We start from the raw sequence: 26,519 nt of genomic DNA on the forward strand, positions 1-26,519 counted from the left end.
TATATTCGAGGGTAATACCCCCCAGTATTAGAGGTTAATTGTAAAGAGGCCTCGGATATTGTTGAATTGTTTTATGTTAGCACGATCAATGGTTTCCTCATTAAAATCCTTGTCAAAAAATCCATTTGGGACAAAATCGGTCTAAGGACAAAAGAGTGCAACGCGTGCTTTCAGGCCTAAGGTTTCGAGTTGAATAATCCATCCTTGTTTCTGATCGAACACCTGCAAGGGTTAATTTCGAAATATAAATGAACATAGGAGGGTCGTACCTTAACAATAGTATCATTTTAGGTGCGACACGTTCCAATTGCTTGGTAGTTGTTTGCCGTTTATAACACCGAGCTTGTAGGATCCTTTTTCGTCGATTTTGAGAACCTGATACGGTCCTTCCCAGTTCGGACCCAGTTTTCCTTCATTTGAATTTCGGGTGTTGAGGGTGACTATCTTTAGCACTAAGTCCCCGATTTTAAAATATCGAAGATTGGTTCTTCGATTATAATACCTTTCGATGTTTTTGGGCGGCTAATCGGATGAGAGATGCTTCTCGTTTTTCGTCCAATAATTTTAAGTTCGTGTTCATCATCTCGTTATTCGACTCATTTATTGCATATCGAAACCTGATGCTAGGTTCTCCGACCTCAACCGGGATAAGAGCTTCGGTGCTATAAACCAACGACAATGGTGTCGCCCCAGTAATATTGTGCGGTAAGCCCATAGGACTTCGGGTAGTATTTCTCTCCATTTTCCTTTAGCGTCGGTTAATCTTTTCTTAAGATTTTGGATGATGGTTTTGTTGGTCAATTCGGCATATCCGTTTCTGTTGGGATGATAAGGTGTTGATAGGATCCTTTTGATTTTGTGTTCTTCGAGAAATTTGGTTACTTTGCTTCCGATGAATTGCTTTCCATTGTCACATACAATCAGGGCATCCCGAACTGACATATGATATGGTCCCAAATGAAGTCTATCACCTCCTTTTCTCTGACTTTACCGAAAGCCTGTGCTTCAACCCATTTAGAGAAATAATCAATCATAAACAAAATAAACTGAGCCTTACTTGGGGCCAATAAGAGGGGGTCGACGATGTCCATTCCCCATTTCATGAAAGGCCAAGGAGCTAGGACCGAGTGGTGAAATTCCTCGGGTTGATGAATCATGGGCGCATGTCTTTGACATTTGTCGCATTTTTGAACGAACTCCCTTGCATCTTTGTATATATCGATCCAATAATATCATGCTCTGATTATTTTGTGGACCCATGAATAGGCACCAGAATGATTCCCACAAGTGACCTCGTGAATCTCACATAGGATATAGTCGGTATCTCCCGGTCCCAAACATATTGCCAGTGGACCATTGAACGTCCTTCTAAATAGAGTCCCATCATTGGATAAGGTGAACCATGCAGATTTTATGCGTAGAGCTCTCGATTCCTTTGGATCCGATGGAGGTTTCCCGTTCTTGAAGTACTCTATATATTTGTTTCTCTAATCCTAGGTTAGACTTGTGGAGTTTATCTCGGCATGACCTTCTTCGATTACCGATTTCATGAGTTGTACAATAGTCCTTGAGTTGAGCTCGTCATCTTCGACCGAAGAACCTAAGTTTGCAAGAGCGTCAGCCTCACTGTTCTGCTCTCGAAGTACATGCTGCAAAGTCCATTCCTTCAATCGATGTAGAGTCACTTGCAATTTATCCAAGTACCTCTGAATTCGATTTTCCCGGACTTCAAAAGTCCCGTTGACTTGATTTATCACGAGGAGGGAATCACATTTAGCCTCCACGACCTCGGATCCCAAACTTCTAGCAAGTTCGAGACCTGCAATCACGGCCTCATACTCAGCCACATTGTTAGTCAATTTTGTAGCTTTAATAGTCTGTCTAACTATATTAACTGTGGGCGATTTTAGTACGATGCTCAGTCCGGACCCCTTTGCGTTCGAGGCACCGTCCGTAAAGAGGGTCCAGATTCCTGAAGAGGTACCCGATTTTATCAGTAATTCCTTTTCGATCTCGGGTACGAAGGCCAGCGTAAATTTAGCCACGAAGTCTGCTAAGATTTGAGATTTGATAGCGGTTCGAGATCGATACTCGATGTCGTACCCGCCGATATCTATGGCCCATTTGGCCAATCGACCTGAAAGCTCAGATTTGTGTAAAATATTTTGTAGAGTATAAGTTGTTACGACATGTATCGGATGGCACTGGAAATGTGATTTTAATATCCTAGAGGCACTTATTAAAGCAAGCGCTAATATTTCTAAGTGTGAATATCTAGTTTCGGCCTCGCCTAGAGTTCGACTGACATAATAAATAGGGAATTGAGTACCTCGTTCTTCTCGAATTATAACTCCATTTACCGCTACCTTCGAGACAGCTAGATACAGGTTAAGTTGTTCGTCTGCCTTCGGGGTATGAAGCAACGGAGGGCTCGATAGATACCATTTTAGCTCTTCCAAAGCCTGCTGACATTCCAGAGTCCATGAAAAATTGATTTTCTTTTTAAGCAAAGAGAAAAATTAGTGGCTCCTATCCGAGGATCTCGAAATGAATCGTCCCAGGGCGGCTATCCATCTCGTTAGCCTTTGCACGGCCTTTACATTATCTAACATTGTGATGTCCTCGATTGCTTTGATTTTAGCGGGGTTAATCTCGATTCCTCGATTGGACAACATAAAACCGAGAAACTTGCCGAGCCAACCCCGAAAGCATATTTTTCTAGATTGAGCTTCATATTGAACTCCCTTAGTATGTCGAAGGTTTCCTGCAAATGCTTTAAATGGTCCTCTGCTCGCAGGGATTTAACTAACATGTCATCAATATAAACTTCCATTGATTTTCCTATTTGCTTTTCGAACATTCTGTTTACTTGTTGATTGCACCAGCATTTTTTAGGCCGAATGGCATTACATTATAACAGTAGGTCCCATACTTAGTGATAAATGAGGTCTTTTCCTGATCCTCCGGGTTCATTTGTATTTGGTTGTACCCGGAATAGGCATCGAAAAAACTAAGAGTCTCGTGGCCGGCCGTGACATCGATCATACAATCGATATTAGGCAAAGGAAAAGAGTCCTTAGGGCATGCTTTATTTAGGTCTTTATAATCTATACACATTCTAAGTTTGTTCCCATTTTTAGGGACTACCACCACATTTGCTAGCCATTCGAGGTACTTTACTTCCCGAATGGACCCTATTTTGAGAAGTTTGGTAACCTCGTCTTTGATGAAGGCGTGTTTGACCTCGTCTATGTTAGCTATAAGAAATTGAATAAGCTTTCTCTTAAGCTCGGGATCTAACCCCGTGCCCAGGTATACCTTTCGTTCGGGCACATATTTGATTAGTATGACTTGCTCCAGTTCTTCGATTGTTGATTGGGTGGCGTCGAGGGATCCTATGTTCATCATCTTCGTCAGTCTTCTGATTCTCTAATTGGGTCGAAGCTGACGTTTGTGATTGCTATTTGGTAGTTCGTTCCTCCTTCGAATCCGATCCTTTTGCTGATGATAATGATGATATCAGAATCACTTCATCGACGAAAAATATTTCTTTTGCGGCCAGTTGCTCCCCGTAAACCGTTTTGATTCCCTCTGATGTTGGGAACTTCAAAACCTGGGGGAGGGTCGAGGGTACAGCCCTCATATTGTGGATCCACGGCCTTCCGAACAGGGCGTTGTATCTCATATCGCCTTCGATCATGTGGAACTTCGTTTCTTGGATGGTTCCGGCCACGTTAACTGGAAAGATTATTTCTCCCTTAGTAGTTTCACATGCTATATTGAATCTGTTTAGTACCAAGGTTGCGGGCACGACCTGGTCATGTAGACCGAGTTGCTCTACGACCCTTGATCGAATGATGTTAGCCGAACTACCTGGATCAATTAACACACGTTTAACTTGAGTTTTATTCATAAGTACAGATAATACCAGTGCATCATTATGTGGTTGCATGATTCCTTCCACGTCTTCGTTATTAAAGGACAAGGTTCCTTCAAGGGTGTAATCCTGAGTCCGGGGTCACTTTTTTCTTACAACCGACATCTTAGTGCATTTAAGCACCGGCCTCTGGGTGGTATCGACCCCACCAATGATTATGTGGATGATATGTTGTGGCTTTTCTTGTTCATTTTGCTATTTGAAATTCTTGTTTTTGAAATGGTTTTTGGCCTTGTCACTTAAACATTCTTGGAGGTGCCCTTTGTTGAATAACCGAGCTACCTCCTCTCTTAGTTGCCTGCAATCTTCCATTCTGTAGCCATGAGTGACATGTTATTCGCACATTTGATTGGGATTCCTCTAGGTAGGATCGGTCTGCATAGGTCGAGGCCATTTAGTATCTTTGATGTGCCTGATAGCCGATACGATAGCGGATGCATCGATGCGGAAGTTATACTCTGATAAGCGAGGTGCTTCCTTAGGTCTGGTATGCCTGCCGAACCCATTCCTGTTCATCAGGCCCCGAGACCCTTGGCCTCGATCATTTCTTTTTTCACCTCGTACAGGGTTGCGTGAAGGTTTGCTACCCCTACGATCTCCGTTATACGGCCGGTATCGATCCTTGTTTGACTTTGGTTCTCGGTCGATATCCCTTTTAATATCGGACCCAAAACCCAACTGGTCGTCTTCGACTCTTATTTTGGATTGATACCGATTGTGTACATCAGCCCAAGTAATAGTTGGGTACTCGATCAGGTTATACTTCAGCCACCGTGAAGCTATCAAGCTTCGTTCGTTTAGACCTTGAGTAAAAGCTTGAACAACCCAATCGTCTTTGAATGGTGGCAGATCCATTCGCTCCATTTGGAAGCGAGATACGAATTCTCTTAGCATCTCGTTATCCTTTTGTCTTACCTTGAATAGGTCCGACTTCCTAGTCTCGACCTTTATGGCCCCAGCATGTGCTTTTATGAAAGAATCTGCAAGCATAGCAAAAAAAATCAATAGAGTTAGACAGAAAATTATGATACTATATCATTGCTCCCTTTGACAGGGTTTCACCGAATATTTTCAATAATACAGATTCGATCTCATCGTCCTCTAGATCGTTCCCTTTGATGGCACATGTGTAAGAAGTGACATATTCGTTAGGGTCGGTCGTTCCATTATATTTAGGAATCTCGGGCATGCGAAACTTCTTTGGGATCGGTTTAGGAGCCGCACTCGGGGGGAAAGGCTTTTGTATGAATTTTTTGGAATCTAAGCCCTTCAATATCAGTGGTGCCCCCGGGATTTGATCAACCCTGGAGTTATATGTTTCTATTTTTTTGTCATTTGCCTCGATCCTCCTTTCTCCTGACTCTATTTGTTTTGTCAGTTCTTCGAGCATCTTAACAATTTCGGGATTAGTCCCCGATTCTTGCTCATTTGGCCTTACTATAGCTGGCCCCATTTTGGGGGTGACTTCTTGGGGTGGACTGGGCTTGAGTCTGGGTGGTGCCAGGGTTTGGCTCTGCAACTGGGCTATTGCTACTTGTTGAGCTTGCAACATCTCGAAGATCATACGCAAGTTGATTCCGTTTTCCTCAGCGTTTTGGGTATTTCGAGTTGCAGACCGAGTTCCACCATGAATGTTATTTGCAGGGTCAGAACGTTGGATCGCCGCGATGGACGCATATGAATTGACGTCTATTGGCTCTTCGACCCGAGCTCCAACAGGATCGACGAGTGGCCTTCCACCCCCGGGGTTAAGTTGTTGTTCTCATCTTGAAGGCCAACTTCGTTGTCGATAGGTAGGGCCATTAATTGAGAATTCATCGTTTTCAACCTGAAATCAAAGATACTTCCAAGAGCAAGTGTAAAATGGTGTATTTTGTAGATATTCGTACCAAACAACCATTGTTATCCTTAGCCCCACTATGGGTGCTAAACTGTTTACCCGAAAAATGGATAGAGTTGAATTTATACGCAGTTCTAAGGATACGTGGTATAACTTGGCACAAATCGAAAAATAAGTAGAAATATATTGAGTATTGACTGTATAAGGAATGAAATACGAATCAATATTTAATTAAAAAGTGATTTTATGAACTAGCAAGATGAATCAATGTATAAAGCTCACAAGAGGATAATCTCTACTGTATTTCTCTGTGAATAGTAATATCTGAATATGAGAGCGTATGTATGCCTTAATGTTCGATCATTTATAGAAATAGTAGTTATCTCTCTTATAGTGGAGGAATTCTACTTTAGATATAATTAAAAATACATAGTGGGGATCCCATGATAGATTAATTTTTCTCTAATTTCCGCCAAGATTCTCTCCCTTAGTGCGGCTGTAACGGCTCTTGTCTCCTGGCTCGATCTTGGTCGGATTCAGTATTGGTCGATTTTTGAATTTAGAGCTCGATATTAACTCGAGCTCGATATTGACTCGAGCTCAATATTGGCTCTCGGCTCGGTATCGAATCGGGCTCAATATAGGTCGGTCTCTGGCTCTTAAGCTCGACGACATCGCTTCACTTCATAGTTTGATTTGGACTCGGGATTGGTAATGACTTCGAGCTCGGTATTTGATCGGTCCCAGAAATTTGAGTTCGGTAACTGGCTTCGGATCTCATACCCGATATTACGAAAATGACCTTCGGTCCATTATGTTCCAATCTTGACTAATTATACGAAGGTCGAAACCGATTTTGACCGTTTACAGACATGTCGAATCTCGACACATACTTCAATAATTTCATTACAAGCTCTTTCGGGAAATCAATAAAAGCTACAAATATACTTTCTTATGATGGAAAAAGAAAACGATTTGAGACAAAATTTATGGTAAAACGTATGAATCGCGTCAATATAATTTAGTGGTTCAAAACTATGACATTCATAAAATAAAAGCACAGAAGGTAAAAAGCTACCTATTATGTTTTACGACTTTACTACATTAACTACAATAAACGTAATTTTAACGGCTATAATTAAAATTCTCATGACCGACATAACATAGGCCATTAGCATTTTTGCTAATTTGGCAAATGCCTATCTAATTTCTAGTATTGGTTGGTGGCTTTTCCAACATTTTATGAATAATGTAGAAAAAGTTCAATTACTGCAAAGTGACAAACTTCGGTGCAGTTTTTTCGACCATCCCCAAAATTGCAAGCGTGATTTTGAACAAATGTCACACTTGGTCAAAGGTTGCTAGCAATTTCGACGATAAGATGTGAAAGATCTTAAATAGAAGAGAATACAGAGATATATAGCTCGATGTGTTTGTACAATTTCTTCTTCAAAAGTTGAAAACTCTGACTATATATTTTAGGCCTTTTGCAAGATCAGAAAACACGAGTGATTCGCCCAAAAGCTGAGTACGACCAATTTTGCTAGACCTCTTATTTTATCTGTCTTTGCTGTAAATGACACATTGAATTGCTTTTCAGTTAGTCGTCATTCGGCAATTAGAATTGCATATAATTCATAAGATGAAGTAACCCTCTCAGAGATAGATTCACAATTTTTAGTACGAAAAAGTGTTCTATTACTCATTAGTCATTACTATTTTGTGATAATAAATATAAAGGCAATACAAATTACCCAATTATACTTTGCTACCTCACTAGTCACTACTACTTCCATTTTTTGTTGTTGCAAACAGTTAAAAACAAAGGTTGTCTTCCCAAAGTCCGTGCCTGTATTGAAATCAAAAGGCTTCACCAATGAGGGGCGGATCCCTATAGTAAACCCAATAACTTTTGCATATATATCTTATATATGTATTCAAAAATTAACTAAATATTCATAAATATTTAGTTGTGAATTCAGTTATTTATTGTATATTTACTTAAGGTCGATATAGGAACTCAAAAATTTTAAATTCTTGATCCGCCTCTGTCATCTGTACGCTAGAAGGTTTCATTTACAAAAGGCTAAGCTCCCGTCTAAACATAGATTTATTTTTTACTTTGTTGCAAATAAAAGTTTTAAAACATTGTTTGTATATGGAATTTGATTAGTTTTTGAAAAAAATTTGAAGAAAAATTTTCAAGTTCCAAAAACTGATTTGGGCCAGTTTTAAATAAAATGCACGTGTAAACACAATTTACTTCCAAAAATTATTTTTCAACATAACTTTAATATTTTTTTCAAGTTTCAATCAAATTTATATCCAAACGACTTATTTATTGTGTGGTCGGCTTGATGTCCATTCAAATTGTGGGCGTAGACATACAACATCTGCCGTTAATCACAGGCCCAACTACAAGAATGAGAAACACATGGCTTCATACTGATATATCCGATTCATTCACTTTGATCGGACCTGCCGTTGTAGAATTGATTGTAGAGTTGTTGGCGAGCCGGCACCAAACTACTAATTTGTATGACCATGCTGCAGAAAAAAGTATATCTTAAAAGCATGCAGGCCTAGTTTTTTTGACTGGTTCTTTGGAATTTAGGTCGGTTGCCTGAAAGTGAAGATAATGACACATATAACTAGAGTTCCAAAAGAGCACAAAAACGTCACTATTTGGGTTTTACAAATTTTATGAAGTTAATCAGTTAGTTGTACTACCCGACAAATCAGATTGAGATTTTTAGTTCTTTTGTCTGTTTCTTGATAGAGTATTATTAACTCGAGAAATCTTTTTTTAACACTTTGTTTTTTACATTAGTTGTCAAATTTTGATGGCAACTGTACTTATGATAAGTACTTTGTGCGAGGGAAAAATTGTGAGTTCGAGTCACTATTAATAAGGTGGGGAGTTCTTGGAGGGAGGGAGCCGAGGATCTATCGGAAACAGCTTCTCTATTCCAGGGTAGGGAGGGGTAAAATCTGCGTACACACTATCCTCCTCAAACCCCACTAGTAAGATTATACTGGGTTGTTGTTGTTGTTGTTGTTGTATGCTAATAAAAAAATTATATAATAAGGTGCATGATAGTGTTAACGATGTGAGGTTTTTTTGTGAAAATTCATATGTGCTTAGCTCAAAACGGCAAACATCAGATTATCTGTTAAGAGTATTTTTGGATTGACTATGCTTAGCACAACAGCAACATAATATTTAAGGGTGTTATGGTGCATGAAGCCGGTTTGCAACGTAGAATATTAAAAAAGCAACAAGCTGATCTGAATAGAATTGAATATTATTTCATGATTGTTTGGAGGTCCTATTTGTTGGTAATAAAGAAAGGCTGGAAGAACAAAATGGGAAAGAACCAGAATAAACTTTTTCCAGCTTTGCTGGTAAGTCTTCCATTGGTGATTTAGATATTAGAATTTGCCAGTTGTACTTTCCTATAATTTTATTTCACAGGCCTCTAGCGGCAAAATAAAATAAAGTTGGTTTCTTGACATCCACTCTAGGATCCGTATGGGGTATTAATATTCACTCATCTTTTATAAGAAACACTCCTATCACATTGAACCCTTCACATTCAAGCTTTTTCTTGATTTCTTTCCCTTTTTTGGACCATGTGTCGTTTAGATAGGATTATGTTTAAGTATTTAATTTTTCCTAGTTGACCCCTTTTCTATAAATTCATCACTACTTCACTTTGGATAAAGTCTCCTATTTTCATTCTTCTTTTTGATTATTAGTTGGGATCAATGATCAGTGATCAGTGATCAGCTTTCATTCTCTGTTAACAACCTGTTGAGATGGAAAAAACTAGAAGAAGTGATGAATCAACCATGTCTAAAAATGCAGATATTTCATTAGAAAATGAATTGGGTTGTGGTCTAATGGGTGCTTTTTTTCCAAGAAAAAACTCTAAGCCAAATACATCAACTATACCACCAATTCCAACCAAGATTAGTGACACCAATTCTGTCAAGAATTCAAGAAACGGGCGAAGCAGTTCTTGTGGTAAGGCATGTTTGGACTCCAGGAAATCAACTAAGCCTTCACCGAAACTAGGTGACAAACCATTCAGAAAATCATCCTTAAATAGTTCGAGGAATTCAAGTTCTTGTGAACAGAATAATATTAGAAGATCTTCATCAGATGGTACGAGAAACTCGAATAAAGCATCATCCAATTTTTCTAGTGTGACCAGGATGACACAAGTTGTGAACTTAGCATACACACAAAAGCTTAGAAGAGAACCATCTTTTACCTCAACTGATTTGAGCATGACAATCTTTAGCCATCGAAAATCCAGGACAAATGGAACGTTGAATCGCGATTCAACAGGCAATGTTAGCCTATTAGACCACTTGGGAAATTTGAAGCTGCAGGGGAACCAAAATCCCTCTAGTGACATAAAGAAAAAAGGCAGTGTTTTGATGGGAAACATAGTAAGACAACCTAGTGTAAGAAGCCATCAATCCGGGAATACGTTTCGCCATTCTGCAAATAAACTAGACCCTGATGCACTCAAGTCCATAGGCAATGAGCAGTATAGACAGGGAAAGTTTGAGGAAGCATTGGCTTTATATAATCAAGCAATTGAAATTGATCCAAAAAATGCTTGTTATTATAGCAACAAAAGTGCAGCTTTGATGAGTTTAGGCCGCTTAATTGAAGCAGTGCTAGCATGCAGAGAGGCCATTCGGCTAGATCCTTCTTATCACAATGCACATTTTCGTCTTGCAAGACTATACCTCAGGTACTATAATTTGAGAAGTTAGATATTTTTCTTAGATAGTGTTTTTTAACTTCATTCACTTAGTCGAAAAATTATTCATTTCAACAGACTAGGAGATGCAGAGAAAGCGATAGATCATTACAAACAATCAGGACAAAAAGTTGACAAGAAGGACATTGCCGAGGCTCATGATCTTAAGCGACAAATCATAAAATGCACAGAAGCACAGAAACTGAGAGATTACAACACATTGCTTAAGGAAACACATAATTCAATCTCCTTAGGAGCAAATTCAGCTCCGCAGGTTGAACTAACCGAGTTAATCCCTATTCTACAAGTCTAATAAAGAAAAATAGATTTTTAAAGATTCTAACTTTTTCCTTTTACTTGATTACAATCAAAGATCTTTGCCATGAGAGCTGAAGCCTTGTTGAAGTTACATAGACATGAGGAAGCATACACCACAATTCAGAATGGACCTGATTTTCAAACTAAGCTTTACACTAGCATTTTCGGTACAGAAAAAACAGCGTATTTATTAATCGTTCGAGCTGAGGCCTATGCAACTATAGGCAAGTTTGAAGATGCCATGGTTGCAGCTCAAGAAGCAGTGAAATTGGATCAAAGCAATGAAGTAACTAACACAACTCTAAGGAGAATTAAAGGGTTGGTATCAGCTCGGTTAAAAGGCAATGAGCTTTTCAAAGGAAATGAATTCTCAGAGGCTTGTTCCGTATACACTGAAGGACTAGAAAAAGAGCCATACAATTCTGTTCTACTATTTAATAGAGCAGCTTGCCGATTCAAGCTAGGACAATTTGAAAGAGCAGTAGAAGATTGCACTGCAGCTCTTGTATTACGTCCTTCCTATGCAAAGGCTAGACTGCGAAGAGCTGATTGCAACATCAAGGTAATTAATTCTTAGTGCAAAGTTTATTTTACCTATGTAGTTTTTGCTGCAATTTCAAAGTAAGCCGTGTCTCATAATAAGAATAGTATATTCCCCCTGTCCCAATTCATATGGCAAACTTTCTTTTTAATCTCTCCAAAAAATGACATGATTTGTTGGGATCCTTACCACTACTCATTTAAATAAAAAGACATGTGAAATTCTCACCATCACTCATTTTATGGGATAATTTTGGTATATATATATATATATATATATATTTGGCATTACATGTCAAAAGTCATCTTTAATTTCTTAAATTTTGTGCTCAGTCAATCATCGTATAAAATTGGAGTGAGGGACCACTTGTTTACTTCTTTTGTATATATGGTGATACAGTTGGAAAGATGGAAAGCAGCTATTCAAGATTGTGAAGTGTTGATGCAAGAAAATTCAGAGGATGATGAAGCAAGTAGGGTGTTCTTAGAGGCAAATGTTCAGCTTCAAAAGCAGCTAGTAGAGGACCATAACCAGAGTAATCTATTCTACGGTTCCAACTCCGCGCTTGTCTCCGGCTACTAACATCTCAACATTCCCTTTCATTTACTACACCAAATTAGTACCAAATCCCTACGGTTTTGTATCATGAATTACACGCGGACCCAAGATTTTGCACAAGTTAAAGACGTGTCTAATAGTATAAGTGGTGTGGGTATGACATGTAGGATTTGATCATTTTATTATCCTTTGTTTGTTCTTAATCCAATCCCAAAATGAAGTCTAAAGTTGGCACTTAGATAATTTTAACAAAATTGAAAATATTTTTAAGAAGGTTAATTTTTTTATCTATCTCTAGTTTAACAAATATTTATTAACTATATGATATTTAAATAAAGTTAGAACTTTCCTTGTTACTGACAAGAAGTTGTTATTTGCATAGAAAAGAGAACCAAAAAAAAAAGAAGTAAGAAGTGAAATTGTAAATAGACAAAGAGTTCAATTGGATGTGCTTGTTATAAGTGACTTTTAAGTCAAAAATCATAAATTAGGAATTCTAACTTCGAAAAAGGGCCAGAACGATCCCTGAACTATAGACTTAGGGTCAAATATACCCTTCGTCCACCTATTGGGCTAAAAGTACCCCGACGTTTTCTTTTTGGCTCAAAGATACCCTTATGACTAACGGCAATCTCAAAATAATAACAAAAATTTATTTAATAATGATGTGGCAGTTTTGCATTTGCCAAATTTAAACACCTGGTACAAAGACCCACTCATTTCGGACTAACCCCGACCCACACCTAAACTCTAATTGAAAAAAAAGATCCCTGATTCTTCTTCTTCATTTTAACACTCCTTTCTTCTTCGTCTTCTTCTTCTTCTTTCTTCTTCTTTCTTTTATAATTATGATTCTTCAAATTCGGGTTCTATTTAAGCATACAGAGGACTTCGAGTTCTATTGCCAGAATTGAACAATCATCTCGCGTGATAACAAGAATGTTGGGATTTGGCTACTTTATAAACAGTTCTAGATGGTAGGACTGAACCGCTAGCAACTGAGTTTGTCAAGTTCTCTGCTTTTTCCTCTCTTTTTCTCCGGGTGTATTTTTGTTTTTACCGCCATTATTCATATAAATAGTTTATGCAAAATAGTTGCTAATTCATAGTTTATGCAAGTAGAACCGTTTAAATCGAAGAACTGTTAATTGATCTTTTGACAAGTTCCTCATTTAAATATTTTCTTTTGAAATTACCAAGTTCGAAAAACTCAAATGAATTGACTAACTTGATTCGAATTAGTTTACATATAAACGGAATCAGACGGGTCGGGTTACTTGTTGGCGCGGGTTTGTCCGAAATGTGTGGGTCTTTGTAATGGGTCAGGTGTTTAAATTTGGCCAATGCAAAATTGCCACGTCATTATTAAATAAATTTTTGTTATTATTTTGAGATGGCCGTTAGTCATAAGGGTATATTTAAGCCAGAAAGAAAACGTCGGGGTACTTTTAGCCCAATAAGTGGGCGGAGGGTATATTTGACCCTAAGCCTATAATTCAGGGGTAGTTCTGGCCTTTTTCCGTTCTATCTTTTGACTTTGGGTTTATTTTTGTCACTTTAGCTTAAAAATATGTGTTTTAAAGTACTATTTTACTTTATCCAAACACTACAAAATGGGTTAAAAGCTATTTTGGCTTAAAAGCGCCAATTCAAAAGCTCAAAGTAGGGGTACTTATCGGGTGGATCGGATAGATAATTACGCTTAACGGTTCGACTTATTGTTATCGGATTATAAATACAATTATGTTGGGCATATTTTCGTATGTTTCGATATTAATTTACTCGCATTTTTACTGCTCTTTTATTGTATTTGATATTGATTATGCCCAATTTAACTTGATTAAGCAGTTTTATACTTATTTGGGTATTAATGAATAATGCAGGTACATTGAAGATAAAATACGAAGCAAAAATTATTAATCTAAAGGAGTGATCAGAAGGAGAATCTAATGGATCCAATCATCACATAATGAGTACTAGCTAATCAATACGTGATGATTGGATAAAGGTTGTAAAGGAATTGAACAAGCAGAATGAATTGAGGAATTAGCTGAAGCCGTGAAGAATTGACAGAGGCAGGCGGCGCGAGAGTTTTAATTCCTGTTTGAGCTTGCGTCGCGACTTCCAGCGCGGGTTTCGTTTTTCGAGCCTATTTTGTCTCTTTATTTATTTTCGACTTGGTTATTTTATCTGGACTATTTTCTATACCTATAAATAGTCCTTAAACATAATTTTTACACAACTTTTTATCAAGGGAGAACACAAAGTCGTCGTGGAGACCGGATTTCATCTTCTTCCGCCGAACTTAGTAATTTTTATGTTTCTTTATATGATTTGTTATTTTGCTATCATGTCTATGTGGTACTAAACTTCACGTTCTAAGGTTGTGATTCTTTCATGACTATTGTTATTCGAGTATTGATTTTAATTTCTTAGTTTATTGTATTAGTTTATTTATTCAATCATGCACTTAATTATTTGATTGCTTGATCACTAATTGAATGTTTTCTACAAATCTAGAATTAAACTCGAAAGTGGGAATTCTAGATTGCATATAGGATTGAGTAGAGCAAGTTCTTGAACCTAGGCATCGGGGAACAGATTCGCAGTTAGGATAGACATATACCTAATTGCCTTGCTTGGTTGACTTACAGGAATTATAAATGCGTTCCTGTTAGTTTTAATTCCATAGACAAATAGGTGTTATGTTAGGTTGAATAGGCGAGTAAGAACTCGACATATTCTTATGAGCAATATTAACCCTATTAACCAATAAACTAAATAAATTAGTTAGTCAATTCAATTGAAGAATACAATAGAAATGTTACATAGCCCATAACCCTAAATCGCTTTCATCACATTGATAATATAAAAATATGTTCTTCCTCTATTTAAAGTTCATTAGTTATTTTCTTTTTAGTTTAATTATTTTAGCATCAACATTTTTGGGCTTAATCCTTGTTCAGATAATTAGGATAGTCTGATCTAGTTAATAGTTAATCACAAGTCCTCGTGGGTTCGATACTCTATCTTATCACTTTATTACTTGACGATCGTGTATACTTGCGTGTGCGTTTGGCCGCAACATATAGTAATCCGCTAGCCATTCAATAAGACAACGGGCGGATTGGTATCGGATTAACAATTATCGGGCGATTTATTGGCTGAACCAAATAAAAAATTTGATATAATATTGAAATAGATTTTTTTTTTTATGGGTGATTTTATTGACTGACTTCCTGTATGCATTCTAACAGACCTTATGAGCTGGATAGAATGAAAATTCGGGTGTTAAAGTTATAAATTGGAATGGATATCGAGTCTTAGTAGTTCTTGCTACTTCAAGATGCATAGTAAAGTGTAAATATTAAAATTCTTAACGGCTTAACGGTTTATCCGATAAGAAAATTGAGTAATCCATCTCAAACCATTAAGGCGTTAATTATAAAATCTCAATTCGTTAACCATCCATTACCTCAATAATCCGATACCAATAAGCCAATAAGTCATCGGTTCGGTTTGATTTTGAACAACCGTAGCTCAAAGTTCCACACATTCCGTTCCCAATACGGCTTAAACTATTAATAGGTACATGCCCTAGATGGATTTGAACCCAGCATCTGTTAGTCATTTTGAACCTGCTCAACCACCTCCACCGGGAGAATGTTTGTGCTAAGCAGATTCAAATTAGTTATTATAAATAAATTTTCCTTTTTTTTAAAATATAATTTATCCATATACTCAGTATAATTTTTCAATGAAACGGGTTCAACTAAACCCCTTGACATCATGTGGGTCTGCCCCTGACCACACTACACAAAAATATTTAATAACTTTAGTCATAAAAAAATTTGTTCAAATTATCATTTCTTTATCTTTAAACATCCGACTTTATTAATGCTCTATCCGGTCCGTTTTAATTGATTTTTTTTTTGTTCTTTTTTGTGGTCAACAATATTTGATTTTTTCAAATATCAAAAGGAAATTAACTTCTTTTTTTCAAAGTTATCTTTTGAGTAAAGAGCCTAGGAGTATTGTTATATATTCAATGAACAAATTAAGGTTAATATGATCAATTTCATTGTTGATTAATGCTAAAGATGAATTCCTTAATACGTGTGAAAACAACCAAAAAATCAATTAAAGTGGAACGGAGGGAATACTAAACTAATTGAAACAATATGGATAGATATGGGGGAAAAAATAACAAGTGACTTCTTATTTTTCTAAAACGCCAAATAAACAACAAGAACAACAACAACAACAACAACAACAACCCAGTATAATCCCATTAGTGGGGTCTGGGGAGGGTAGTGTGTACGCAGACCTTACCCCTACCATGAGGTAGAGAGGCTATTTCCAATAGACCCTCGGCATTCTTCCCTCCAAGAACTTCCCACCTTGCTCTTGGGGTGACTCAAACTCACAACCTCTTGGTTGGAAATGGAGATTGCTTACCATCATAGCAACCCCTCTTGTCTAAAACGCCAAATATATCAAAACAAATTCAGTTTATCAAAATCATCAACATTTGTGACCGAAGAAAGTAATAACTATCTATCATTAGTATAAAGAAGTTCTTTAAAAAAAACTTAATTTAATTTCCACCTTGTAGGCTTTAAGTTATTGGGGAGGCTCGCAACTATCACAGCTGTTAAGTACTCTGCTCGTAATCGTAACCATAACTCAATTTTAGAGATATGGGCAAGTCAAGAAAAACCACATCACTTTTAAGAACAGAAAAAGAGTGAAAGAAAAGCAACATATTAGTGAGCACCCCAACAAAAAATAAGGAGAAAAAACCAACTAAAGAACCTAACTTTCATTTATAAACCAAATAAATTCAAAATTAGCTAGTTTATGAACTGATATTACGTTTTGAGACACCACTGGCTCCCTTTTTCAAAAAACAATGATTGATTGACCTTCAAATTTAACTAGGGGTGTCAATCTGAGCCCAAACTCAACCAACCCGTCCAACCCGCTCAGAGATTAATGGGTCGGGCTATAATATTTTAATTTATGGGTCAATTTGGGCTGAACCCAAGTTAAATCATTATTTGTTTTAGCCCATTCTGACCCATGAAACTCACCCCAAAACAAAGGGATCTCAACCCAACTTATCTAGAAATTTACTTAGTTACCATACACTCACCCCACCCCAACCTGCAAAAAAAAAATTACATTTTTTTTTATTTTTAATTTTTTATTTTCTGTTTTTTCGTTTTCTTGCACCATCCACCTACCCCAAACCCTCGCAATTTTTTTTGTGTTTTTACTTTTTTTTTTTTGTATTTTCAATTTTTTGTTTTTACGTTTTCCTGCACCACTCACCCCTAACCCCACCCCACCCTACCCCTCCCCCACCTCGCAATATTATTTTTTATATTTTTTATTTTTTATTTTTCGTTTTTCTGCACCACCCACGCACCCCACCCCAACTCCCCGGCCTCGTAAAATATTTTTCAACTTACACATTTTAAATACTAATTTGTTATTTAAGAAAATATATTATGATTCTCAAAATACTAATAGTATTTATTTACCTTTTATTTATAGGTATATAAAAGGTAAAATATTTTGTTTATGCAAAATGAGCGTCGTTCTAAAACATGGGTCAAGTTGGGCGGTTTGGTCTATGGTCCATTGTTTAGCCCATCTTAGCCCAAGTAAACTTTGGGCTGGGTTTGGCAATGACCCATTTATTGACCTAACCCATCTTGACCCGTCCAAATTCAGCCCAACCCGTCCATTTGCCACCCATGTCTTTAACTAATACAACTTCTTTTCCAATAATTCAGTTGACCACCATATTCCGTGAGTATTGTCACTTTTAGCCCGTGTCACAAATTATTTATATTCGGTAACCGAAAAAATATATAAATTTATATAATTTTTGTATAATACGTATATTTTCGACTATTAATTTAAGAACGGCTATACAGTGTTATTTTCCCTATTCATGCCATATTCCAATTTAAGCCTAATCTGTATCAGTACTCAAGCAAAGGCCCAATTAGCAGTCCATAGATTTCATGTGAAAATTTTCCCGGTGTTTCCTTTCAAGAATTTACTAAATAGCCACTCACTCAATTGCTTAAACTAAAATAGCCAAGGGATGTATATTGTATGTATTAATAATATATAATATGTTGTATTACCGGTGTATACTTTATATATAATTGCTAAAAAAGTAAACAGTGAATTTGACCGTCTATTTATATTAAAATCCCTTCCCCTTTTTGTATCATCCGTTTAATAAATAATCTTTTTTTTTCTCGTGTAAGCGATCGACTTATTAGACTACGATCTAAATAACCTTTTTGAGCAAACCAAAAATCTTACTATAAGAAAACGTTAAATCACGGTGATAAACCGTCAACTACCCACAAGAATGGATTAGCAGACTGGTTTGCCACTTGCTTCCTTCCTAAAATTGATCACTTTCCAATTGACGACGATGTTTTTCAACACGTAAGAGCCAAATGTAATAATTAGAGAGCTATGTTGTATGTTTTGTTATGTTTCTAGGTCGAAAGGATCTTTGAGAATTTTTTTTATCTAACTCTTTTGTATTAGTTGACTTATTTATTAGTTTAATGATATTAAAAAATAATCTATTCCAGAATCAAATAAGTGGAACTTATTAAGACTAATTATAGGATTTGAAAGGAGTTTTTTTTTTTGTTTATTCATAAATAATTGAGTGTAAATAGAGATTAAATATAAATGTTAGTTAAGATTTAACATTATAAAGATCAATTCATATATAGGAATAGGACTAGTAGTACTAATAGGATAAAGAGTGACATAATGATTACCCATAATTACGGACACCAAACATTAATTCCTTTTGCCATAATATTCTTTGTGATGAGTGACAATCATAGACATCGCTGGCCTGCTTTCTGCTTTTGAAAATTTTCACTTCTCCTATGGAAGGATGAAATCAATTGAACAGATACAAAAGTGTAAGTAGTTTCACCGTTAAATTTTATGCAACACTATATTTTACTTTGTTCAAAAAATTATAATACATTTTTACTTTTAAAAAATAATTATTTAAACTCTCATTAATCTTTAGTGACATAATTATAAAGTCACAAAAATTATGTCATATTTAAAAATTCTTCTTTCTTTCCTAAACTTTGTGTCCAAATCAAACAGATTAGACAAAAAATGAAATGAGAATATTTATATTTTGTCAGGGGCGGCTCAACGATATCGGTGGCTTAAAGTCAAAGTTCAATAAAAGGCCTTAAATTTATTTAATAATTTTTATTATTTTTATTTTTCTAACGATGATACACCGACCATCTTGTACGTACATTGATCATTCATTCATTCATTTATCTCTAGCTCTCGCCATTGCAAAATATTTGATACCTCTCTTTACTAAGGCTTAGATATATTTTTTATAAGAGATATATATTGATAATTAAGATAATATTTTTTATAAATTCTCATAATCCAATAATTTTAATTTGTACCACTAAATAGATGTCACTATAATTTCATACAAATTTAAAATAATTCAAGTCTGTCTCGAAGTGACAAATGGCTTGATCCACTATTTACAAGAAATAATCAACTCTATATGATATTACAAGAAACTTTATTTTTTAATTATCAAATCGTCATCAAATTATTTATTTTTATATATTGTATATTTATTATAAAACTCAAGTTATTTATATGAATAATCTTTATCACATTCCTAAGGAATTGTTTTTATAAAATCTAGTATTTTATATTAATAAATTTATAATATGTAATAAAATATAATTTGAAAAAATTGGGGTTTCAATTCCCAGGGGCCTAAAGCAATTACTTAAGTAGTTTCCCATGGAGCCGGCACACTATTTTGCTTATAGTAAAGCACATAAAAGGCCAAATACATATGTAGCCCCTTAAAGTTGTTACGAAATTTCACTTACACACTTCAACTAGAACGGTTACATAATAGACACTTAAAGTATATAAACAATGTTCCTATTGAACACAAATTTGACATTTTTAAATCAATACAAGTGTGTGCATCTCACTTTTTGGGACTCTTTCGACATGGCAAGTCAAACCAATTAAAAAATTACAAATCAACGAAAAAATAAGAGACGTGTGAGAAATTAAAAAGAAGGCCAACAAAGAAAAGATTTCTCCATAACTGTTCTTAGTCATCTTCTTCCTTAGGATACATACTACATTCCTGTCAAACTCTTTTCTCCTATTGAAGCCAACAAATTTGTTTATTGTTGGTGTTAGCATTCTCATTTTCTTAGAGAAACATTAAAATCTTTTAGAAAAATAAAAATTATCGTTTTTCCCTTTTCTTATCCCTTCTTCCCTGGATTGTTTTGATTGATTGGAAGTTTTCTTCTCTATCTTTTATGGCAATTCAAGCTTGGAGTAGAATTTTGTCAATCTTTAGATCTGCTGTTATACTATTTTCGAACCAGAACCTCCCTCCCCTTGTCATATTCTTAAAGGAAAATTTAATATCTTTCGATCAAATTCAAGCAAAAATCGACAATCAAATGAATCACTACTACAATAGTACCTCAACATATATTATAAATAAATTAGTAAGAAATGTTTTCCACCAAGAAGATCTGAAGCCAGACCCAAATACGGCTCGTCCTACCATGAACCTAACTGGTGTCTCCGACGAAACTAGGTGATGGGGATAACGAAAGGATACATTTTGAGTTTCAGATCAATGCCGAAAAAATATTTTAATAGCTTTTTATTTTCATCCCAAAATAAGGTAGAAGGATTCATCATTGGCCATAATAAAAAGAGCTAAAGGAATCAAATTGCTCTTCTCCATTTTTTTTCTATTCTTTGTCTATTTCTCTATTAGTTCTCTCTTAAGTAGCAGGGTGGTCACGAAAGGGAAGAAGTTGATAGCTGGGTTTTGTTGAAGAATAACTAGGAGAAGAGAGAGAAGAAAATTCAGTTATTCATGCGCCTAGCTCAAAGTGAGAATCATTCCTTGTGCCACATATGCATGCGATGTTCACTAGGAACATTGTTCATATACTTTAAGTGTCTAATAGGTAACAGTTATAGTTTTCATATACTTTAAGTGTCTAATAGGTAACGGTTATAGTTGAAGTGTCTATGTGAAATTTGGCGACAATTTAAGGGATGTCTACTAATGATACATCAATGACACATCATTATTTATTTATTTATTTATTTATTTATTTTTTAATTCCTCAAAGTATTTTTCAAATATTCACCCTCTATATGCAGGTCAAAGTAATAAAATTTTCTTTACGCCAAACTAATAGTGTGACATTCAAATCAAAAGTTAAATATATATTTCTTCATTTTCGTCAAATGTCATTAATTTTACAGTACTTTAATAAAAAATGTCAAGAAAATATTTATCATCATTAGTGCACTTTCTTTAGAAGGTTATGTGCACTTAGCATCGGAAGCTGCAAATCAACCTGAAACACCAAACTGTTAATTTTTCTTTGATTAGCCAAAGAATTAAAAAGAACAAAAGCTTAAAGTCTTCTCCTAGCTTGTTTATTAAATGGCAAGAACAACTTAAAACAGAAAGAAAGCAACAACTTATGTAAATCTTCTCTATAAGATTATATCCCAAAATAGTACATTGGTTCAGTAAACAACAAGAGATTAAAAGAACTATACAGAATTACACATCTAAGTACAATTCTATCTTTGTGAGCCCCGAGAAGGATCAAAAACCAAAAGCTCCCTTCTTCATAGTTCAAATTACCAAAGCATAATTCAGAAAATGTAAAAAATTTAAATGCTATTTGAAGAAACTTAAACAAAATTCATAACAAAGGGAAATATTTGGCCAAAGAGCAATGACCTTGAATTTGATCATTATGATACTAATTATCTCTTAGAACTTAGACTTCTTGATAATGGATCTTTAACTTCACCCACAACCCAAGTCTCGTTTGCTATATCTGATGAAAATTTGTAGAAATCATTCCCATATCTCATCACCACTAAGCTCTTCTTTTTCTTTTTACTACTCTCTAAATCTTCCATTGCTGATTTTGCATTCTTTTCTTCTTCATAATCATGCTCTTCTTCTTCTTCTTCTTGCTCAAGCCAGCTTTTTGCAGGAGCGGAACGACAACGCATGAGCAAAAGTGCATTGGGTGGCGGTGCACACGAAGGAACATAATCATTAAATCCTGAATTTGCTTCTGCTTCATTATTACTACTATAATAAAGTTTTTCTTTCTCTGGTTCCTCTATTTTTGTGAACTCTGTGTTCTGGTTTTCTTGTAAAACCATAAACCACTTGGAGAATACAGTTCTCGAGACAGCTTCATTATCATCATTTTCATGCAACTCTTCATCTTCTTCCTCATCATCATCAGAAGTGATAATATCAGTTGCCGCTGCAGAAAATGAACCAAAGCACCTAAAATCAAACTTTACATTACGCAAACAAGTCAAGAATTGCATTACATCCTTTTTAATTCCAAGTGAATCAATCCAAGCAGGTTTATTCCTTTTGTGTTTTTTGATATGTAGCTTCTCAATCTCTTCCATAACTGATTGCCAATTCTTGCATGATTTGGGTTTATGCCGCCTTACTTTAATCTGCCCAGCACATGTAACTTTTGGAGAAGTTGGCTCTGAAATCTCAGTTCTCTTTGATTTGGCCCATAGCATTGGACTTGCTTGGCCAGCTGCTGGCCCAATACCTCTGGTGCTACATCTCTTTAAATGGTGTTGATGATGGTGACTTGCTGGACTTGGCATAAGGGTTAAATGAGCTCTTGAAGGAAAACAGACTAATAAATCTGTTGAAGGAACTTCTTTACACTTTCTACCTTTCATTGTGTTATTTTTGTGTTACTTTCTTTCTTCTTCTTCAGCTTCTTCTTGACTGTTCTTTGAGCTTAATTTGATTTCAGATCTTGAGATTTGATGAACCTTAAGGATGATGAATATCTATGGGGTCCTTTGATTTTTTTTGAAATTGTGTTTGGAAGAGTGAGTTTTAAAAGAAAAGTAGAGGGTAGGCAAGGCAAAGGCAAAGGCAGTGGACAGCTAGCTTTCTTTTGTTACTTTTTTGTTTATTGCTTCTATCTTTACCATTTGTTATATGGTGCATTTTTCTAACAATCATTTGCTTTGTTTTGAAATGGGTCATAAAGTGTGATCTTCTCTTCTTTTCTTTCTTAGCCTTTACTTTTCCCCCAACTCCTTGCCAAACAAAGTAGTAGTATACTTAATTCAAATTAGAGCAACAAATAAAAGAAAAGTAAGGAAAAATAAAGGGATAAAGAAGGAAAAAAGGTTGGATTCAAGAGCTCTGTTTCATCATCTAATCATAGCCAAGTTAGGCAAGGCTCATGTGGTAGTTTTTCCCCCCACAAATTGTCCAACCCAAACTACCAAACTCATCGCTTTGAATAACTCTACTATACCATCTACAGTATTTAATTTTATGGAGGATAGGAATTAGCTATAGTATTGCTAGATGATTTTGATGAATGCATAACTCTTTTGTTATATGAATTTCTTCAATTTTTTTTTATTAGGAATCGTTGGGTCACTAGGACAGGGAAAGGGAAGGATGGGTAATGGAAAATCAAGAGAATAATAGGACGTATAAAGTAGAGAACATGCCATTATGAGAGCAGAATTATAATTGATGGGCACTAGCAGGACATTTTACTTGAAGATTTAACTTCGCTTTTGTCTGAGTCCTTCATTGAAGACGGTATTACAAATAAAATTAAGAAAAATAAGAGATAACTAGTGTTAAAGAAAATCGATACTGGATCTAGATCCATTCCAAAAGCTAAATCAATCACGTGAAAATTGCCCAATTGAGAGAATAATTTGTTTCCTCAGACAATGTGGGATAATCTAACATATCTTTCCATGTGGAACATGGGAGCGCAAGCGCAATAATAAGGATGATTTTGGGTCTAACTCAATTTTAATTGCTTGCTGATAAGGTAAAAATGTTGTAAAAGAGGACAGCTGAATTGAGAATTTTGACTGCGGGTCAACTAAGCAGGTAGCAATGGCAAACGGTGCGGGGCGGGTTCTACCTTAACCCGCAAAATTTCAACCCGCCCCGCCCCGCAGTGCATTTTCACTCGCATTCACCCACCCCGCATCCACGCGTTACCCGCCCGCCCCGCAAATTTTTCCTCTTCTTTTTTTTTTTTCTTCAATTTGTCTTATTTTTATTGCTGTCTTTTTAATTATGTTTATATATGTCATTGCTAATGCAAAAGTTTCTATCAGAATCCAGTGGCAAACCAAGGAGGTCATATTTTGAATACGCATAACTAGGAAATAACTATAAATCCTACCGAATGCTATTAGTACGTCATTCTAATATACAACTCAGATTATACAATGTAATGAGATCATATACCTCAACTTAGCTTAAAACAAATTAACTATATAGTTAAAAGTGAGACTTTGGAGCAATAAATAAAATATAAAACAAGCAGCTCTTCTTCCCAGTGATGCAATTAGCAGAAACATTCATATTTACAATAAACTTAAAAGACGTCTACTATGAATCAATTTAAAAAACTAAATCAATTTGAAACTATAATGATCCAATTCGTAGGAGAACGAAATTGTAAGTCCAAAACTAGAAAACAAATATTTCTTAGTTGAATATTAGTAATCGAAAGCTGAAAAGTTATACTTATTCGAAAATTTTAAATCTTGACCCGCACCCGCACCGCTCCCGCACTGCACCCACAAAAAACTGAATTTGTTTTCATGTTGACCCGCCCTGTCCCGTCCCGCATATGTTTAAACTCGCCCCGCACCCGCACCACTTCATTGCCATCACTACAAGCAGAGGAACTAATTCACTTTTAAGTTCCTAAGTTTAATTAATGTCGCTTAAGTCCTTTTAGTCTTTCTATTATCTATTATCGCACTTAGTTGTAATTCCAAGAAATGGGACAGGTGTCTCTTTTAGCCGTCATAATAGTACAAGAGTTGTAATCTTTCTAATGGTTGCCAGTTGGTCTAGTAATCACAACTACGTTATTAGTATCGAATCTATAGAAGTTTTATTTTGTGCCTCACACAACTAACACTAATTGTGTGAAGTCTTTTTTTTGTCTCACAATTTTGTGGTACCGAAATTTTGTGGACCCAAAAATATAAGATATGAGTTAACAAATTTGTGAGATAAAAAGAGGCTTTACATAACTATTGTCAGTTATGTGAGACACAATGATTATCTAAATTTTCTTTTCCTTGTTTTATGCAAATTTTTCATTTTCAACTTTTATAATTAATCATCGTAGCTCGTACGCTACAATTGGTATCTAGAGCCAGAATTTACCATGTTCGGTGGTACGATAGGTGAATCACATGAAAAAGGCAAAGCAAATAATGGTCAAATAATGGTCAGAAGAAGATCGAGGCTCAGCTCCAAATTTATATCGTCGAAAGTCAACAATGAAGGGAGTTGCTTAAGCTGAACCAAACTTGTGTCAGCCATGAAGCTCGTCAGCATTGTATGGGTCAAAAATCTACCTCAGTGGGATTTAGCATGAAGCGATATGGTCGAGGTCGATTAATAGATAACGGGGCTCGTAGCCGAGTAGTCAATAACGGTCGAGGTCGAGTATCAAGGGCAGTGCTAACGATTAGTTTTTGTAAAAGAATATTCAGGAGAATATTCTATTGAATATTCTTGGTGTCTGTACTTTTAAGGTTGAATGGAGAATGTTCCATATAAATAAAAAAAGAGATAGGGGAAAAAAGATGTGTAAGATTCTCTGATAAGAACACTCTTTAGAAAACAGACTTTCTCTCTGGATAAGAGACAATCACACTAAAGAGATTCGACTATCTATTATTTTTCACTTTTTCTATTAGATCCGAGAAGGATCCCAACATTCTAGTATTTGTCTATCATTCATCATTGTCAGAAAGAAAAATCATCCACCTCATTCAATATGGGTGAATCATTCCCCTTATTTACTTTAATATCATCTATCATTATTTATTGCTTGATATTCCCTCATCATTAATGATCTTGAAATATTGAATGTACATCACATTTATTCTTCTGTCAGCACTACTCTTGTGTTATTTATGTTAATCGATTATAGATCTGAAGTTATTATCATTAACTAGGTTTAGCCCTTCGTCATACTAAATTAATTAGTTTTAATCAAAGGTTTACACTTTTTGGTCAAATAATTTGGCGCCGTCTGTGGGGATTATTGAGTTATGTTTTTAGTTTCTTCTAGATCTATAACTGGCACAGTTAAAAAAAAAAAGAGCTCATACTTCCTTGTACACACGGATCTGACATGGCAGGTAATGGAGAAGAAAGAATGAAGACAGTGGCCGATCTAACTACCAACCTCTTAAACACCATCAATGAGGTCTCCGAAATAGAAGGCGAAGATATAACCCCTAACACCTCTCCCCGACGAAGTGGGTCGCCCCTCCCTCACAGCAGTATCACAACATCCCGTGGTAAAGGAGCTTTCACGTCCACAGCGGAAGAGGCGCCACCAGCGGTGAAGAAGCTACTCAAGGCTT

General features: G+C 35.8%; 2 protein-coding genes across 2 annotated transcripts; one reads left to right on the plus strand and one right to left on the minus strand.

Annotated features, from left to right (window-relative positions):
• The first annotated feature begins 8,887 nt into the window (after nucleotides 1-8,887).
• LOC107780754 (inactive TPR repeat-containing thioredoxin TTL3-like) lies at nucleotides 8,888-12,241 on the plus strand. Its single transcript, XM_016601335.2, has 4 exons — nucleotides 8,888-10,546; nucleotides 10,634-10,829; nucleotides 10,929-11,435; nucleotides 11,814-12,241. The coding sequence occupies exons 1-4, from the start codon at nucleotides 9,597-9,599 to the stop codon at nucleotides 11,994-11,996; spliced, it is 1,836 nt and encodes a 611-aa protein (XP_016456821.1). The 5' UTR covers nucleotides 8,888-9,596; the 3' UTR covers nucleotides 11,997-12,241.
• Nucleotides 12,242-21,554: 9,313 nt separating this feature from the next.
• Nucleotides 21,555-23,067, minus strand: LOC107780753 (uncharacterized). The gene has a single exon (XM_016601334.2). It carries the CDS (start codon nucleotides 22,809-22,811, stop codon nucleotides 21,849-21,851), a length of 963 nt encoding a protein of 320 aa, XP_016456820.1. The 5' UTR covers nucleotides 22,812-23,067; the 3' UTR covers nucleotides 21,555-21,848.
• Between the last annotated feature and the right edge of the window lie 3,452 nt (nucleotides 23,068-26,519).

The sequence above is a fragment of the Nicotiana tabacum genome, chromosome 15, assembly GCF_000715075.1.
Source record: "Nicotiana tabacum cultivar K326 chromosome 15, ASM71507v2, whole genome shotgun sequence".
NCBI lineage: Eukaryota > Viridiplantae > Streptophyta > Magnoliopsida > Solanales > Solanaceae > Nicotiana > Nicotiana tabacum.

Excerpts from the sequence above, each read along its gene's own strand:
- LOC107780754 (XM_016601335.2), top strand. The coding sequence starts at position 9,597 with ATGGAAAAAACTAGAAGAAGTGATGAATCAACCATGTCTAAAAATGCA. Across the intron at positions 10,547-10,633 it reads CTTGCAAGACTATACCTCAG|ACTAGGAGATGCAGAGAAAG; the intron begins GTACTATAATTT and ends TCATTTCAACAG. Across the intron at positions 10,830-10,928 it reads GAGCAAATTCAGCTCCGCAG|ATCTTTGCCATGAGAGCTGA; the intron begins GTTGAACTAACC and ends TTACAATCAAAG.
- LOC107780753 (XM_016601334.2), bottom strand. The coding sequence starts at position 22,811 with ATGAAAGGTAGAAAGTGTAAAGAAGTTCCTTCAACAGATTTATTAGTC.